A 16,526-nucleotide genomic window follows, 5' to 3' on the forward strand; every position below is an offset into this window, starting at 1 on the left:
AATTTGCTTTATTTTAAATTAGCAGTTGCTCTGATGACCATTAATAACATAGAATCATAGAAGTCTGGCACTGGAAGGGACCTGCCGAGGTTATCTACTCCAGTCTTCAGCACTCCAGGCTAGACTGTGTAATAACTAAACCATTCTTGACACGAGTTTGCCTACCTGGTCTTAGGAACCTTCAGTTATGGAGATTCCACAAGTTCCTTTCCATGTTGAACTACCCTCAGGGTTCAAAAGTTTCCCCTAAAGTCCAGCCTAAAGCACTTTTGCTGCAGTTTAAGCCCATTGCCTATTGTCATGTCATCATAGGTTAACGAAAACAATTTTTCACCCTCCTCCTTGTAACAGCCTATTAACTGCTACCATGACCCCTAACAGTCTTCTATCCTCCAGACTAAGCAGACCTAGTTTTTTCAACCTTCCCTCATAGATTATGTATTCTAGACTTTAAGCATGGTTTATTGCTTTACTCTGGACTTTCTCCAATTTGTCCTCACCTACCCTGAAATATGGTACCCACTACTGGATGCAGTATTCCAGTTCAGTCTAATCAGTGCTGAGTAGAGCTGAAGAATTACTTCTTGTATCTCATAGACTAACAGATATTTTGGAGCATAAGCTTTCGTGGACAAGACCGCTTCGTCAGATACATGAGTGGATCTTTGCCCATGAAAGCTTATGCTCCAAAATATCTGTTAGTCTATAAGGTGCCACAGGACTTGTTGTTGTTTTTGAAAATACAGACTAACTCAGCTATCCCTCTGATTCTTGTATCTTGCTTACAATGTTCCTGCTAATACTTATGCTTGCTTGCTTTGCAGCAGTGTTACACTACAGATTCATATTTAGCTTCTGATCTACTATGACCCCCAAATCCCTTTCCAGGGATTCCTTCCTAGGCAGTCAAATCCCATGTTGTATTTGTGCAGCTGTTTGTTGCTTCTTAAATGGAATACTTAGACTTTGTTTTTATTGAATTTCATCCTGTTTAGCTTGGGCCTTTTCTCCAGTTTGTTCAGTCAGGTTGTATTTTAATCCTACCTGTCAAAGCATACACAACTCAGCTTAGTATCACCCACAAACTTTGTAAGCATTTTCTCTATGCCATTAACTAAATCATTGAAGGAGATATTGAACAGAACCAGACTTAGGACTGAGCCCTACGGAATCCCATTTATTATGCCTTTCTAGCTTGAATACAAGCAATGGCTAACTGTTCTCTGGGATCAGTTTTCCAACCAGTTATGTAGCCACTTTATAAGAGTTCCATCTAGGTGGAATTTCCCAGAAGAGGAGGAGGTCATGCAAGACTATATCAAAAACCTTGCTAAAGGCAAGCTATAACACATGTACTGCTTCTCCCCAGTCCACAAGTCTTATTATGCTATCAGATTGCTTTGACACATTTTGTTCTTGACAAATCCACCCTGACTGTTATTCATCACATTATTGTCTTCTAGGCACTTACAAATTAACAGCTTAATTATTTGTTCCATTTTTTTTGGGGGGGAGGGGGGTACTGAAGTTAAGATGGCTGGTCTGTAATCCCCTGGGTTGTCCTTATTTCTCTTTTGTTACATTGGCACTATATTTGTCCTCTTCCAGTCCTCTGGACTCTCTTGTCATCCATGACTTTTAGAAAACAATCGCTAATAGCTCAGATACTGCCACAGTCTGCTCCTTAAGTATTCTAGGCTCTATTTCATTAGGCCTTTTCCCCTCAACTTGAAGCCATCTAATTTGTCTAAGTAATTGTTAACTTATTATTTACATATTTTAGCATCAGATCCCACCTCATTTTCACTGACATTCACTGTGGCAGATGTCCAGTCACTACTAGTCCTTTGATGAAAACTGAAAAAACAAAAAGTCATTTAGCATTGTTTGCCAGTTCCCCATTTTCTGTTACTGTTCCCCCCACAATCTCCTTAATTGAATAATGAGCCTACCTTATTCTTGGGCTTCCTCTTGTTTCTTATGCATTTGTAGAATGTGATCCTGTTACCCTTTATGTCTCTAGCTAGTTGAAACTCATTTTGTGCCTTGGACTTTCTAATTTGGTCCCTCCATGCTTGTGATCTTGTTTATGTTCATCCTTTGTAACATGACCTAGGTTACACTTTTTGTAGGACTTTTTGTAATTTCAGATCATTGAAGATCTTCTGGTTAAGCTGCAGTGGTCTTTTTTTCCTACTTCCTGTCTTTCCTACATGGGGGTAGTTCGCTCTTGTGCCCTTAATAATGTCTCTTTGGAAAACAGCCAACTTGCTTGAACCAATTTTCCCCTCGGACTTGCTTCCTGTGGGATCTTACCAACTCCCAGATTTTGCTGTAGTCTGCATTCTTGAAATCCCTTATCTTTATTGAACTGTTTTCCGTCTCCCCATTCCTTAGAGTCATGGACTTGGATAGCTATAGTAACAGAGAGGAAGCCGTGCTAGTCTATACACTATCAAAACAAAAAGCAGCCAAGTAGCACTTCAAAGACTAGCAAAATAGTTTATTAGGTGAGCTTTCGTGGGACAGACCCACTGAAAGAAGTGGCTCTGTCCCACGAAAGCTCACCTAATAAACTGTTTTGCTGGTCTTTAAAGTGCTACTTGACTGCTTTGTGTTTGGATAGCTATGCATGCAAAGAAGATGAGAAAGAAGTCTTAGGTCATAAGGCACCTGTTGAAGGGTTATATGAGATTTTTCCCTCTCTTGCACAGTCCATTGATACAATACATTTCTGGGTATGGATAGAAGATTATTTTGCTTGTCATTGCTTTGTTTTGTTTTGCCTTCATCTGGAACGAATTTTAGAGATAGAAAAGATCTCTTTAGTTTATTAACCCCTTTCACCAGAGACCAATTGAAGACTATTGGATAGTCCCACCTGCTTTCTTCAGGTTGGCTTATTCTGTATCTCTAGACCACTAACCCTATCCAACAGTCCTAACAGATCTCATTGACCCAAGTTTTTCTTCCTATTCCATCAGAGTGCTATCACAGGAGACAAATGCAACAGTATTCTCCTTTTGTCCAAAGAGCCTAATTCTGTGGCAATATTATTAGAGAATAAATCTGGAAATCTGCGGATGTCAAACTTCGTCCGGGTCTACACTTGCCTCCAACTTCAAAGGGGGCATGTTAATCAGGGCAAAATATTTTGTGGAATAAAGGGGCTTTGAAGTAGTGTGGGCACATTGAAGTGCCCACGGCTACATGCATGCCAGCACTTCCAAGTTTGAAGCTTTGAAATTGCCGCTGGGGAGAATTAGCCTAATAAAATGCTGCATATTCACTGCAGCACTTCATTAGTAATCTCCCGTTGCCCTGATTAACATGCCCCCTTAAAGCTGGGGGCAAGTTAGACAAGCCCTTAGTGTACAAAGATTCATTCATGAAAATGAGCTACTGCAGCCAAGGAAGAAGTTGCAGTTTCTTTCAATCCATGAGGCAGATCTAGTTGCTTTATATTGCTATGGATCGGGCCCTTTTCTTTTTCTGGGTTAATGTTTGGATTCAGAATTTCCGCAAGTTACTAACAAATTGTAACAAATAAGGTTTTGTGATGTTCTACATACACACTTGTCTCATATGTGTTTGGAGATAATGGAAAAGTCCCTTGTCAGGATGCGGAGTCCATTATTGCCAGTGTAAATGTACTGTGTCAGCATTAGCATAGGATTGAAGAGGTACCCATAACTTTGCATTTCCTTGCCTTCAATGGTTTGTGTTGGGAGACATCATCCTATTTAAACCAGATTAATCTGTTTAAAGTAAATAACTTTATGGACTTTGTATCCAGACCTAGATTTATATTTAGGCCGAGATGCAGGTATAAATTTGCTGGTTAGCAAACGTCTGCTACGTCAAATGATGAGTTACTAGATATGCACTACTGGTTGAATCTTGCTTATCTTGCATTAGTATCCCCATGGATGCCACATGGGAAAGTCAATGGTGTTAGAGATCTAGGTTTTTATTTCTTCGTGAGTATTAAAGGGAAGTGGGGAAAATTGTCACATGCCTTTTTTTTCCAGGCAACTGAAGGTGGTCTTAGCTATAGAAATACCTCTTTGGCTTAGTAATTGAGAAACTTGGTGTCACTACAGTAAGAAAAAAATATTTGGAGGTATTTGTGGAATTTATGGGTAATTTGGCAAGATACAAAAGCCAGGAATGAAAGTATTCTGATAAGAAAACATAACTGATTCTTCTCTCTATTTTTCTTGTTCAGTGGCATTTGCATAAGAAAGCCCTGTGTGTATTGAAGTCTCAAAATAAACATGGCCTTGGCTTTTCTGCCAAATGAGCAAATTGAGAATGAAGAGTCCCCCTTCTCCACCTCCCTGAGAAAGCATCTCCTGTAATTACTGCCACTATCTTTTCAGTGGTATCATCTTCCTGGAACTGAATGTAGTGCGACTTAATGGGAAAGATACTAATGAAACGGAGAAAAGCTTTTATGTGAAGTGCAAAAAGTCTAACACTGTAGCCTTGAAGAAAAGGTTTCTCTGCAGTGGTATGTAAAAAGATGGCTTAGATGTGAAATCAGGCTGAGACAGTGACGAATGAGGGCAGTTCTGAAGATATGTTGCAAAGAGAAGTGACCCTCTGACTTCCTCAGGACGTCTCCATCAAAGTATTCTAAGATTAGCTTCAGGAGTTCATATGACTAGATCAAAATCGTGCTGTGACTCAGAAACTTAGAGGCATCAGGTTGTCCCTTCTGTTAGTGCTAAATAAGGCTCTGATAGAAATAGAATGATCAAAAAGCCAGTTATTAGGCAGCTCTCTAGTGTACAGCATCGCAAAATGTTAACAACTTTTGTGAATCTTAATGTTTTTGGCTCTGGAGCGTAGCACATTTCTAGAGTAGCTCATAGGTATTTTGTAACTTTCCAATCAAATTTTCAGACACCAGCTCTGAAACTTTAGTCTGAAATTTATGGGATGTCTATGAACTTCTCTTAAAACATGCTACCAGCCAGAGCTATCAATTACATCCCTTGAATCCCCTTGCTAAGACCTCATCCTCCCTATAAACCCCACAAATGCACTCGCAAATTGCCATTGGTGGCTGTTTTTGCAAGATGCAAACAAGTCTCTGCGCACCCAGCTGTGAGCTCTGTGCACTTGTTCCATGCCCACACAGGCACTGCTGGCACAGCTTAACCACTCCTCTCTGACAATGGTCCAGGCCGTTCTTACGCTATGAAAATGTCCATATATTTGCCACTTGCCCACTTGTAAGTCTCCTCAGAGCCCGCCCTTTGCCATCATTCCACCACAACATCCCTGAAGCATAAATATGTCAGAACGTTTTTTAAAGAAAATAACTTGGGCTCTGATCCAGCAAATTAGTGCAGCAGATACCCAACCTTATGCACAAGGATGGCGTTGGCTTCAGTGGGATCACTGATCTGTTTAAAGTTAGGCACATGCTGGCTTACCCTCCAGAATCCTGGAGTCTGAGGTAAAGTCTTTTGCAGCCAACAAGAACACTCCCCTGTCTCTTGGGAGAGGACCCTGACACCTTGGCACTTTACTTTATGAAACCATCCCCTGACCAAATCTCACCTTCTGCTGTTTTCCCCAGGGACTTCTTTTAATCACTGTCTAAGGAGATCCTTAAGGTGGGAACAATGGCGTGGGCCAAACAGGAGGTGAAACTAGATCATCGAATCATTCTGCCTGGCATTAAAAATTATAGATGTTCTGCATCTTCCCATGGTGCTATACACAGTAATTAAATAATGACTTCACTGGCTTAAAGCCCATTAGACTACAGTTAGGTAGCAAAACTGAGCTCCTTCATAAGCAACAATACAACATGATGATGCTTGGATAATGAACATTAACCCAATCAGAATAAAAGCATCAGTATGATGCATCACCTCAAGGTTTTTAAGTCCCAGCTTGACAAGGCCCTGGCTGGGATGACTTAGTGGGGGTTGATCCTGCTTGAAGCAGAGGGCTGGACTTGATGACCTGCTGAGGTCCCTTCCAGCCCTAGGATTCTGTGATCACAGGAAGTATACCATAAGCCAGGGGACAACAGTTAAAGAGTCCAAAGCCAGCGATGTTACTGGTCATTGACCACAAAGAGGCTCTCAAATGAAACACGGTGTAACTGAATCACAGGTTCATGCAAATGGGAGATGAGAATTGTTCTGCCAGAGAATTGTGTCATTGAGTTTGAGGCCAGAAGGAACCACTGGTTCATCCCGTTTCACCCCTCCACGTCCCAGGCCAATTCCACCACACAGGTCCCACACACTAATTCAACCACCAGAATGAGGCCAGTGTGTTACAGCCCATGGGAGACTAGACTGTTATGTGTCACAGGCAAAGAATCAGAGGGCCCACCGTGCACCAGGATAAGGAACTGACTGAGATACACTCAGCCAATCCTGGCAAGTGGTCTACACTCTGTGCTGCAGAGAACGGCAAAACGGAACATCACTGCCAGTCTGTCCTAGCGGGAGAAGTTCCTTCCCAACCCCTCCCAGGGTGGTCAGCTGCACCTTGACTGCTTCAGCAAGAAGCAGCCAGTCAAACACCCGAGAGAGAGAATGTTTGGTGCCACCTCAGAGCCCTGTTCCCCACCCAGTGTCCCATCTCCAGCCTTGCTCATCCACCCCTGATGCTCCAGAACAAGGCAACAAACCTGCTCCCATATGCTATATTGGGAGTGTAGGGTGACCCCTCCAGGTGACAGGCTGAAGCCCTGAAGCATAGGCTTTAGAAACACAGTTCATTAAATCAGATTTTCTTCCCACCTGTGACTCTTTCAGCCTGTTTCCTGTTGCACACGGAGGCCAGAGACTGGCTGCCTATTATTATTACTATTTATTATTTATTTTACTATTATTATCATCAGACCTAGAACACCGAGTCATGGACCGGGACCTGGTGTGCTCAACCCCTTATCATGGGGTTCTGAGAGCTGCTGCTGACATTCCCTTCCAGCAGCAGCTGGGCGCAAGAGAGAACCAGCCCCATAACGTCTGGAATTCCAGAGGAGCATTGCCAAAATGTTAACTCTAATGAGATGATAGGGCACAGCACTACTGCATGCATGAGATCTTCCTTGTTGGCTCTGAGTCCAGCTGAGGCTCACCCACTAATGAGCCATCTGGTACAGGGTCACCTTTCACAGGCTGACCCTGACTGAAAGTGCTAAGACTTGGCGTTGGTTATACAGCTTCAAACAACAAGGTTTTGCTTTTTTTTCCCCCTGGAAGCTCCAGAAGATGAGGGAAGAACTATCTGCCCATTATTGTGATTGCAAGTCTCTGCTGAATATAAATTAATTCTTAGAAGTCCTGTCACTCATCTGCTAAGAAAACTGCTAAAAACTGCTATCTAGTGGTCAATACTAGTGAAAACTGACCATTTGGAGGAGGAATAAAAGAAGCATAAAAAGCATTTCCACACCAAAATAGGAGCTGAAATCTAACATGACATTGCTACTTCTTGTCAGACATGACATTCCCGTCAATTAACAATGGTATCACACAGCAACATTCAAGGCGATTAGAGAAAGGCTTTGAATTCTCTGATGAGTTAAAAGACTTGAAAAGAACTCTGGGAACTAGGTTCCTTTTCTTCAAAGTGCCCTCTCTGCTAAATCATTTTAGAATTAAATATCCATAGGATTCAGAAAGTCAGCCATGCCTAGGTGGAAGAGAAAAAGAGGCTATCAAGTCGATTTCATACATAATGTGCCAGGTTGTGACTGCACCAAGACATAATGCTAGTTTACAAAGCAATGCTTTAAGGCAATAGCCCTGCCTCTTCTGTTGAATAATTCAGCCTCCTGAGTAACTAGCTCACTATGCTGCCCAGGTAGCGCCAGATGGAGATAAAGTACAGGCAGATGACTGCCCTGAATCTAAAACAATGGAAATATGTTCAGAGAAATCAAGCTGCATAATATATATCACCATCTAGTGTGCCTGTGTGTACGGTCTTACCTTACCCTACCAAGGTCTAACAAGCCAGAAGGTCTTGCTTGTGTTTGAATTGTCCATCTGCTCTTTTGGCCTTTGGCTCCATCAGACTTGCAGCTCAAGATCTCCAAGTTGTCAGGCATGAGAAAGGAAGGACTTGCTTATCTTCTCTTCCACCCTGCTCAGGAGAAGACAGAATGTAGCATGCATGAGCATCTTAATAGGACTTGTTCTGTCTCAATAGAACTCATGGACATTTTAGTGTTCATGGCAAATATTGGGCAGGAGCGTATCATGCAGAATGTGGGGGATGGGAGGGAAATGAATAGCCAGAAAAAAAATGCAGGGGACTAAAAACTCTTTGTTTATCATTGTCCCCTAAATAACTAGACATGATAACCAGGCAGAAAAACCTACACTGTCCATTCATCGACAGGAATGGTGAAAGGACGTGCTCTATGGATGAGATTTGGGAGAACATTCAGTGTAAACTAGACACTTGCTGTCAACTGTTGAAGCCCAGGAGAATCCAAAACGGGCAGAAAAGAAGCACACAGGAAGAAATCATGAGAGTTTTCAGAAATATTTCTCCAATTACAAAGTCAATCTGGTGTGCTTGAGAACCTTGCTACAGGTTGTAGTTTAAGATGAAAGCCTTTGAGACGCTGTCCAATTAGTCCTCCATTGGGGAACCAATCTGATTATGAGTTGTTCTATAGTTTTAATGAAAGATTTCATGCCTAGGGACAAGTACCTTATCCAAGGAATCAACAGAGGGAAGAATTGGCTATAAAGGTTCTCCTCATTCACCCCAGAGTAGAAGGCAAGATATCAAGGGGCTATCAGTATCTGTGAGTGAAACTTTGTCACTTTCTTGTTGTGGTGCACTGGGTCAGGCTGTTGTGCCAGGGTGCCATTTCAGGAGGGGAGGGGGCAGCAGCCATGCGCACAGGGGACCTGCTGGCTCTTCTTCCCATTCCCCTGACTGTCTGGGAGTGAGGGGAAAATTCATGGCTTGTGTGTCTGCCTCTCGCTTCTGGTCAGGGAGGGGACAGTGGAATGTCACACAAACTGTGGAGTTTCCCTTCGCTCCCAGACAGTGAGTGGAGTGGGAAAAAGAGCAAGTGGTGTCTCAGGGTGCACAGCAGCTGCCCCTCCCCAGCCCTCCCTAGATGACACCCTTGCTTTTAGGTTCTCTACATACACAAAGAAAACTTTGATAAAAGCATGCATACTCTGGCTGGAAGTTTGCACCAAAACTCTGTTTCTGAAAATTCAGCCTCATAAGACATACGAGCCCAAGACAGAGAGAGAGGAAAAAGGCTGCTCCCTAAACCACAAAGGCCCAACTTACTCCATTTTATTTGAGGCTGGCTCTTATTGCATTCCTCAGATTGTACCCTTTACTCCAGAGCCCCCCTACTGGTGAGCAGGACTGGGCAAGCCACTGCCTCCCACATACTCTTGAAATGATAGGTTGCAATTCCAGAGTGAGCCCCAGCATGCTCCAGGGGCTGGATGGGTACTTTACAGCCCAGCCCATGGAACTACAGAAGTGTGGAACTGGAAGAGTCCTTCAGAGGTCTCCCAGTGCTGACTTTGTTCTGCCTCTGAGCTCCATCCCATAATACTCTGGGCAGGCCCATTAACCCCCATTGTGGCCACTTGGAGAAGAGGAATGGGTTGTAGTTGCTTTTCTTTCTGTCTGTTCTTCCTAACGTGCACTCTGTCTGCTCCTTGTGCCTTTTCTTTAGGGGCAACCAAAGACATGGGGAAGATGTTGGGTGGAGATGAAGAGAAAGATCCTGATGCTGCCAAGAAGGAAGAGGAAAGACAGGAAGCCCTGAGGCAGGAAGAGGAGGAAAGGAAAGCCAAGTATGCAAAGATGGAGGCCGAAAGAGAAGTGATGCGACAGGGGATTCGGGACAAGGTAGGTGTTGCTTTCAGCACGTGCGGTGCAAACCTGTGAATGCCCTTCTGAACCAGGGGCCGCTACATTCTGCTGGCTATGGAACAGCTGTGGGACGAGTCTGGGCAGTGATCAAGGAGTATCAAGTAAGTGCTGTGCTGCACTTTACTTTGAAGCTTGCATTCGTGCTCTGAGCCTTCTCCTGGCTCATCTCCGCTCCTACGCTGAACAGCTGAAAACGGGAAGTCTGGATGGAGCCGATGGTCAGTATTTTGTACCCGGCTTATTAATCACTTCAAAAATAACTGAAACATACTGTGATTTTCCCATTCCTACCGTTGTGCCATTTATCTTTCCAAGGTGGTGTCACTGGTCCATAGAACATACCATCATCCAACTGTCTTCTGCTGTTCAGTGCGTTGTTTCCAAGGTTTCCTGAATATTTATGGAAGCAAAATGATGATTCTCTACCAGAGGTGGAAAAAGTACCTAAAGTGTTACTTGAGTAAATGTGCAGCTGCTTTCACTTCTGGGTACTTGAGTGCAATCAAGATGTGATGTGTGTGCATGTGTATTTTAGTCATTTCATTTTCCAGAGGGACACCTGTGATTTGTATTTAAGTACATCCCTGCCACCCAAAGCTGCTGTACTTTTACTCAAGTGGCTTTTGGGGTACTTTTTCCACCTCTGCTCTCTACTTTCCATGTTTGTCAGCATGATACAGGTCACTGGAGAATCAATTCATCTGAGGGAACAGTGAAAGGAGAGCCTTATTTAACATGCAAGAATTAATTTTCAGGAAACTTAGATCTAGTCTTCCTTGCACTGATGTTAATGGGAAATCCAGGGGTAGAGCAACCACAGGGCTGGACCTGATGAACAAAGTAACACAATAGTTGGAAGGATTTTAAGCTAAGTTTAAAGGGTGGTTACGAGGCGGGGGAAAGTACAAATCCAAGCTTGGCCAGGGAGACTGATGTAACTTAAAATGACTGGATACTGGTTTGGCTGTGCATCAGCCCTCACAGCTCTGAGTGGTCATGGAGAATGATTCTGCTCACTCACTTTGATAACCGGAACAAGAGGGTTTCATTGGAACCAGCTCATCATTTTGCGCGCATAGTTAGAATTCTGGTTTCCGACGTTCATTAAGATTACTATTATCAGTGTTCAGTTTCATCTGCCAGATTATCAACCAGTTTTGTGAAATCCTTTTGTAACTCTTGGCCATCTGCTTTCATCTTAATTATCTTGAATAATTTTGTATTGACTGCAGATTTTGCCCCCATTTCCATATAATTTCTGAATATGTTACACGGCACTGGTCCCAGTGCAGACCTCTGTGGAGAACCCAATAATCTCTCTCTCCATAATGAAAACTGACCATATACCCTTTGTCTCCTGTCTTTTTTTCAGTCAGTTGCTAACATGTGTGAGGCCCTTCCCTCGTATCCTATGATTGCTTAATTTTCTTAAGAGCCTGTGTTGAGGGACCCTAACAAAGACTTTCTGAAAGTCCAGATACACTATAGCCACTGGATTGCCCAGGCCCACATGCTTGTTGACCCCCTTCAGAATTCTAAGAGTTCGTTGGGGCATTATTTCTTTTACAAAAGCCACGTTGACTCCTCCCCCAACATGCTGTGTTCATCTAGGAGCCTGACAACTCTGTTCTTTGCCATGAATTCAGCCAATTTGTGTGCTACTGAAGTTTCACTTATTGACCTGTAATTGCCAGAATCTCCTCTGGCGTCTTTTTGAAAGACTGGTGTTTCATTAGCTACCTTCTGGTCATCTGATACAGAGGCTAGTTTATGCAATAGGGTACGTACCGTAGCTAGTAGGTCTACATTTTCACGTCTGAGTTCTTTCAGAACTATTGGGCGAATACCATCCAGGCCTGGTGCATAATACTGTTTAATTAACAAGTTTGTTCCAAAAGTGCCTCTATTGACACCTCAGTCTGCCACAATTCCTCTGATTTCTCACCTCAAAGAAGGGCTGAAGTATTGGGATCTACCTCACATGCTCTGAAGTAAAGCCTGATGCAAAGAATTCATTTAGCTTCAGTGCAACAGCCTTGTCCTCCCTGACTCCCTGAAGTGCTCCTTTAGTGCCTTGATCCCCTACTGTAGCCTCTGATTGCCCGGCTTCCTACTTCTGATGTAAATACACTTTGTTGCTATTAGATTTTGTGTATTTTGCTAGTTACTCTTCAAATTCTTTCTAGGTCTGCCTAACTGTGCTTGATTTGGCAGTGTTTATGCACCTTTCTATTTTCCTTAGTAGGATTTGACTTCCAGTTTTAATAGGATGCTTTTTAATCGCTAACTGCTTCTTTTGTTGTGTTGTTTAGCCATGGTGGCATGTTTCGGTTCTTACTGGGGGTTGTGGGTAAATGTTTAGTTTGTGCCTCTGATATGGTGTTTTAAAATAGTTTCTGTGCAGCTTGCTGGCATTTCACTCTTATGACTGTTCTTTTTAATTTCTGTGTAACTAGCATCTTCATTTTGTGTAATTCCAACTTTTTGACATTAAATGCCACAGTGGTGGGTTTCTTTTGCATTTCCCCCCTACAAAGATACTAAATTTAATTCCGTGAGGGTCGCTATTATCAAGCTCTTCAGCTGTGTTCATTTCTTGGACCACATCCTGTGCGTCACTTAGGACTAAACCAAGAATGGCCTCTCCCTTGGTGTGTTCTAGGACAAAGCGCTTCAAGGAGAGGTCACTAAGGTGCCTAGAAATTGTATCTCTGAGTCCTGTCCTGAGGTGAGATGTTCCCCATCAGCGATGTTCCCCATTATTATTGGATGTTCTGGCTTTTTAGCGGCTCTAATCTCTCGAAGCACCTCCCAGGCACTGTCAGTGTCCTAGTCAGGTGGTCAGTAGTGTGTTCCTGCTGCTACTCTCTTATTTCTCCAGCCCAGAATTTCTAGCCATAGAGATTTGATGGCACTCTGGTTCATTTATCATTTTTACTATATGTGACTCTGCTGCCTGTCGCATCTTGTGCCACTCCCACCAGTATGACCTACTCTGTCATTCCTATACATTCTGTACCTGGGTGTTACAGTGTCCCATTGATTTTCATCATTCCACCAAATTTCTGTGATACCTAGCACATCAGTAACCTCATTTAACACCAGGCATTCAAGTTCACCCACTTTATATTTAGACTTCTTGAATTTGTAGGCAAGCACTTACGATATTGGTCAGTATTTAGTTGTCTGTCTTCATGTGCCCTAATCAAACAGGACTCTTTATTTGTTTCACTGTTCCTCTTCCGTTTCTACCTGTGTTTTATCAACTTCTATTCTCTCCTTTTTCCTGGGATATAGGGTATTGCTTTTAATAAACCCTCCCCTCAGGGGTGTCTTTTGGAACTGTGCACTCCTCACCACATCAGCTTTCCTCCAGCCCTGAATTTAAAAACTCTCATATAGCCTCTCTGTTGTTGCATTCCTGCTGTCTGGCAATGGTGGTCCTGGGTTGGATTGGCCAGCTTTTGCATGTAGCAAGCAGGACAGTTGCTTGGGACCCGCCCCCCATTGAGGTCCTGCCATACTAATACGTGTGTCAGACTCACTGTCTGGGGCTCGGGCTGCAGACAAGGCTCACAAGTGAAAACCTAGCTGAAATATTGCACTGAAATGTAAAAATAATGAGGAATTCTGTAACACCTTAGAGACTAACGGATTTATTAGGGCATCAGCTCTCATGGCTAAAACCTACTTCATCGTGTGAATTGGAGTGGGAAATACAAAGGCAAGTGTCCACGTAAGAAAATTACTGCAAAAAATGTTACTATCCCTTGTAAATTAGGGTGATCAGTCAGACTGTTCCATGTAGCTGATGGGGAGATATGAATATCCATCAAGAGGAAGCTGTCTCTGTAGCGTGTTAACCAGTCCAGACCTTTACTGAAGTACAATATTTATATTACAGTCACTTTATTTTGTCATTATAAGGTGAAAATGGGAAGGTGAGCAATTGTCCAGTCACAGCGTACAGTGGCACTTGTTTATTTTTATGTCTGATTTTATCAGCAAGGAGCTTTTAGGAAAGGAAACTTGGGGTATGCAACACAAATCAGACTCCTGGAAAGGGTACAGGAGTCTGAAAAGTCCAACAGCCACAGCAGTAGATGAGTGGGGTGGATCTGAGCTTAGTGTTGAAAGGAGGATGTGTGGCTCGAGTGAAAAGAATGACGAGGACATAAGGGACTCCAATCTCCTCATTTTTCTCGTCAGCAAAATCCCTAATCGCCTGCCTTTGAAAGAGTAAGCTGCTTCCTGAAGAATTGGAAAAGTTGTATTAAGTGTTTAAAGAGCAGCCTTAAAGAGCAGACATCTTTTTATCTGATAGGTCCACTGTGGGGGGAATAATGCTCTGCCTGGCAGAGAAATTGATTTGATGATAAGAGACAAAGGCTTGCAATAACTGCTATGAGATCCTAATGGATGGAATTGGGAAATCTGAAATGAACTGAGAAGCCACAGAAAAAAGTTTCCACTCTTTGACAGTGTTAGATTTTTGTTTCTCAGTATAGTAATTGACTTTGGTCTTTGACAATCACTGTGAAACTGGAACTCTGGAGAAAAATATAATATGGATTGCAGCCTGGATAGAAGTATAATATTCAAGAAGGTTTTAGCCACTGGGGATATCTCTCTCTCTCTCTCTCTCTCACTTGCTTGGTCGCTCGCTTTTGAGAACTTGATTTTACACCCTTAATATATTTAATGTAATTTTAATATCATTTCATGTGTTTTACAAAAAAGATGTTGAAACAAAGAAGTCCCATGATGTGAAACTCTATTGACTGCCACATTTCTCATCAGCAGGGTTAAGACCTTTAAATCCAGAGCACAGATCCTCTTCCACTTGAGCTGCCAGAGTGATGGATAGTAATAATACCTTCTGCTCCTGTCTGTGGGCCAACCAGTAGAGAGGAATGGGACCCAGCTTTGGCCAGTGGGTTTCACAGCTTTTTACTGACAACAGAGAAAAGCTGAAATTTGAGAATCCTATTTCAGATGCTGCGATAAGCATACTCTGGTGGTGGCAGACCCTTCTGTCCCCATCTTGTTCTAGTAGTCCCATTGATTTTAATTGGAAACAGAATCCCCTGGAGGGTTTTGAGAATCTCAGCCATGGGCACGAAAATTCTCTGCCATCTTTGGATGTGCAGAACTAAAAACTCGCAGGAAGAAAAATTGAACTCCCTTTTCCCACGAAAAGCGTAACACCCTTGAACACTTGAATGAAGAGGACTCCATCATTTCCAGAGCTCCCATGAGCTGTGCCAGCCAGGGCTGATTTTAACCCAAAGGAGGAGAACAACATTTGGGATAACCTGCTAAAGCTATACCCACAACTCTGGCTAATGCAGGGTCTGCTGGCTTCCTTTTCTCAGGTAGACACTGACTTTACAATCTGGTTGCCAAAGTCATTCTCAGATGCTGAGTCCCCAAAAAAATAAAATGGAATCTTATATTTGTAGATCTAGATCCTAATCTAAGATGACCAGCCTGCCATATCCCATAATTAATTTGCCTTGAATGCTTCTTTTGAGTATTTGCATATTTAACTGAAGCTTAGCCATGAAAACCAGGTCCTGAGGGTGCTGAAATAACAGCCTGTGTATTGGCATTGCTCTGCAATAACATAATTCCTTTGACAATAAGCTTCAAACCCAGCAGAGCAAATTTTTCTTTTGGTAAAATGTTGCTTCCATTAAACAGCTGTACAGTGTTTGCAAAGCTCTCTGATTTTAGTGAAACCAGGGGATGTATTATTCTTGGAAAAGAACAAATTCAGAGGTAGCTAACACCAAGGGGCTTTAAAAATGCCAACTCCAACCTGCTTGAGAACATGGTTGTGCCATTGCTATGAAGGGACATATAAAATTCATTCTCTACCATGAATGCCACTGCTAAAGAGAAGCAGAAGAATATTCTTCTCAAGTCAAAAGTTAAGGGCTTAGATAATACTTTCTCCGGCAGTAAATCATCATCTGTTCTTGTGCAGATAAAGTTTATGGCCTTCACAACAGAAATGTGCTGTCTGATGGGTGGTACATTATTTACAACCCCGTCTCCTGATTTTCACTTCAATACTGTGTGTGCTTCAGGGAAGGCACCAGCTCTTGAGCCTAACCCTAAGCTTTGTAGGGTAGCAAATGTGTCTGTGTACCTCCAGCACCTAACACAACTGGGCTCTGAGCTCATAGGAAGCCTTTAGAAGTATCCTACTGTCCTGTTTCCATCTCAAGTCAGAGAAAGTGCAGACAAAGGGTCTGTCTCCATGGAGAAGTGATCAGCCAAGAAGTTCTCTGAGCTCACAGGGTCAGTCTATATCACCACACCCAGCATCATATGAGGAAGAAGACCGCTTATCTTCTTCTCACATGCCAAGTATGCGCAGGGCCCAAACCACCCTCTCCTGCCACTTGCTCTAATGTTCCCCTGTTACCCACTGTGGTGGAAGTGAGCAGTTCCAGGCTGAGAGGACAATTGACTGAGGAGATGATGAGCTTTCAAAGGGCTCTGATTCACCTCCTGTGGGCGAGGAAATGAAGGGACGTACTGGGGCTATTAAAGGACGTAGGAGCACATGTCATTAAGCTGGGAATCTCAAAGGAACATAAGGGAATTAGGGGCCCAAA

General features: G+C 42.9%; 1 protein-coding gene across 1 annotated transcript in view; it reads left to right on the forward strand.

The window, feature by feature from the left end:
* The window catches only part of CPLX1 (complexin 1), a 168,281-nt gene that overhangs the window by 93,502 nt on the left and 58,253 nt on the right, over positions 1-16,526 (forward strand). The window contains exon 3 of the mRNA XM_074994017.1: positions 9,701-9,876. Within this exon, the coding sequence (XP_074850118.1) occupies positions 9,701-9,876 (176 nt within the window). The remainder of the gene's footprint in view (positions 1-9,700; positions 9,877-16,526) is intronic.

Source organism: Carettochelys insculpta, chromosome 5, assembly GCF_033958435.1.
Source record: "Carettochelys insculpta isolate YL-2023 chromosome 5, ASM3395843v1, whole genome shotgun sequence".
Taxonomy (NCBI): domain Eukaryota; kingdom Metazoa; phylum Chordata; order Testudines; family Carettochelyidae; genus Carettochelys; species Carettochelys insculpta.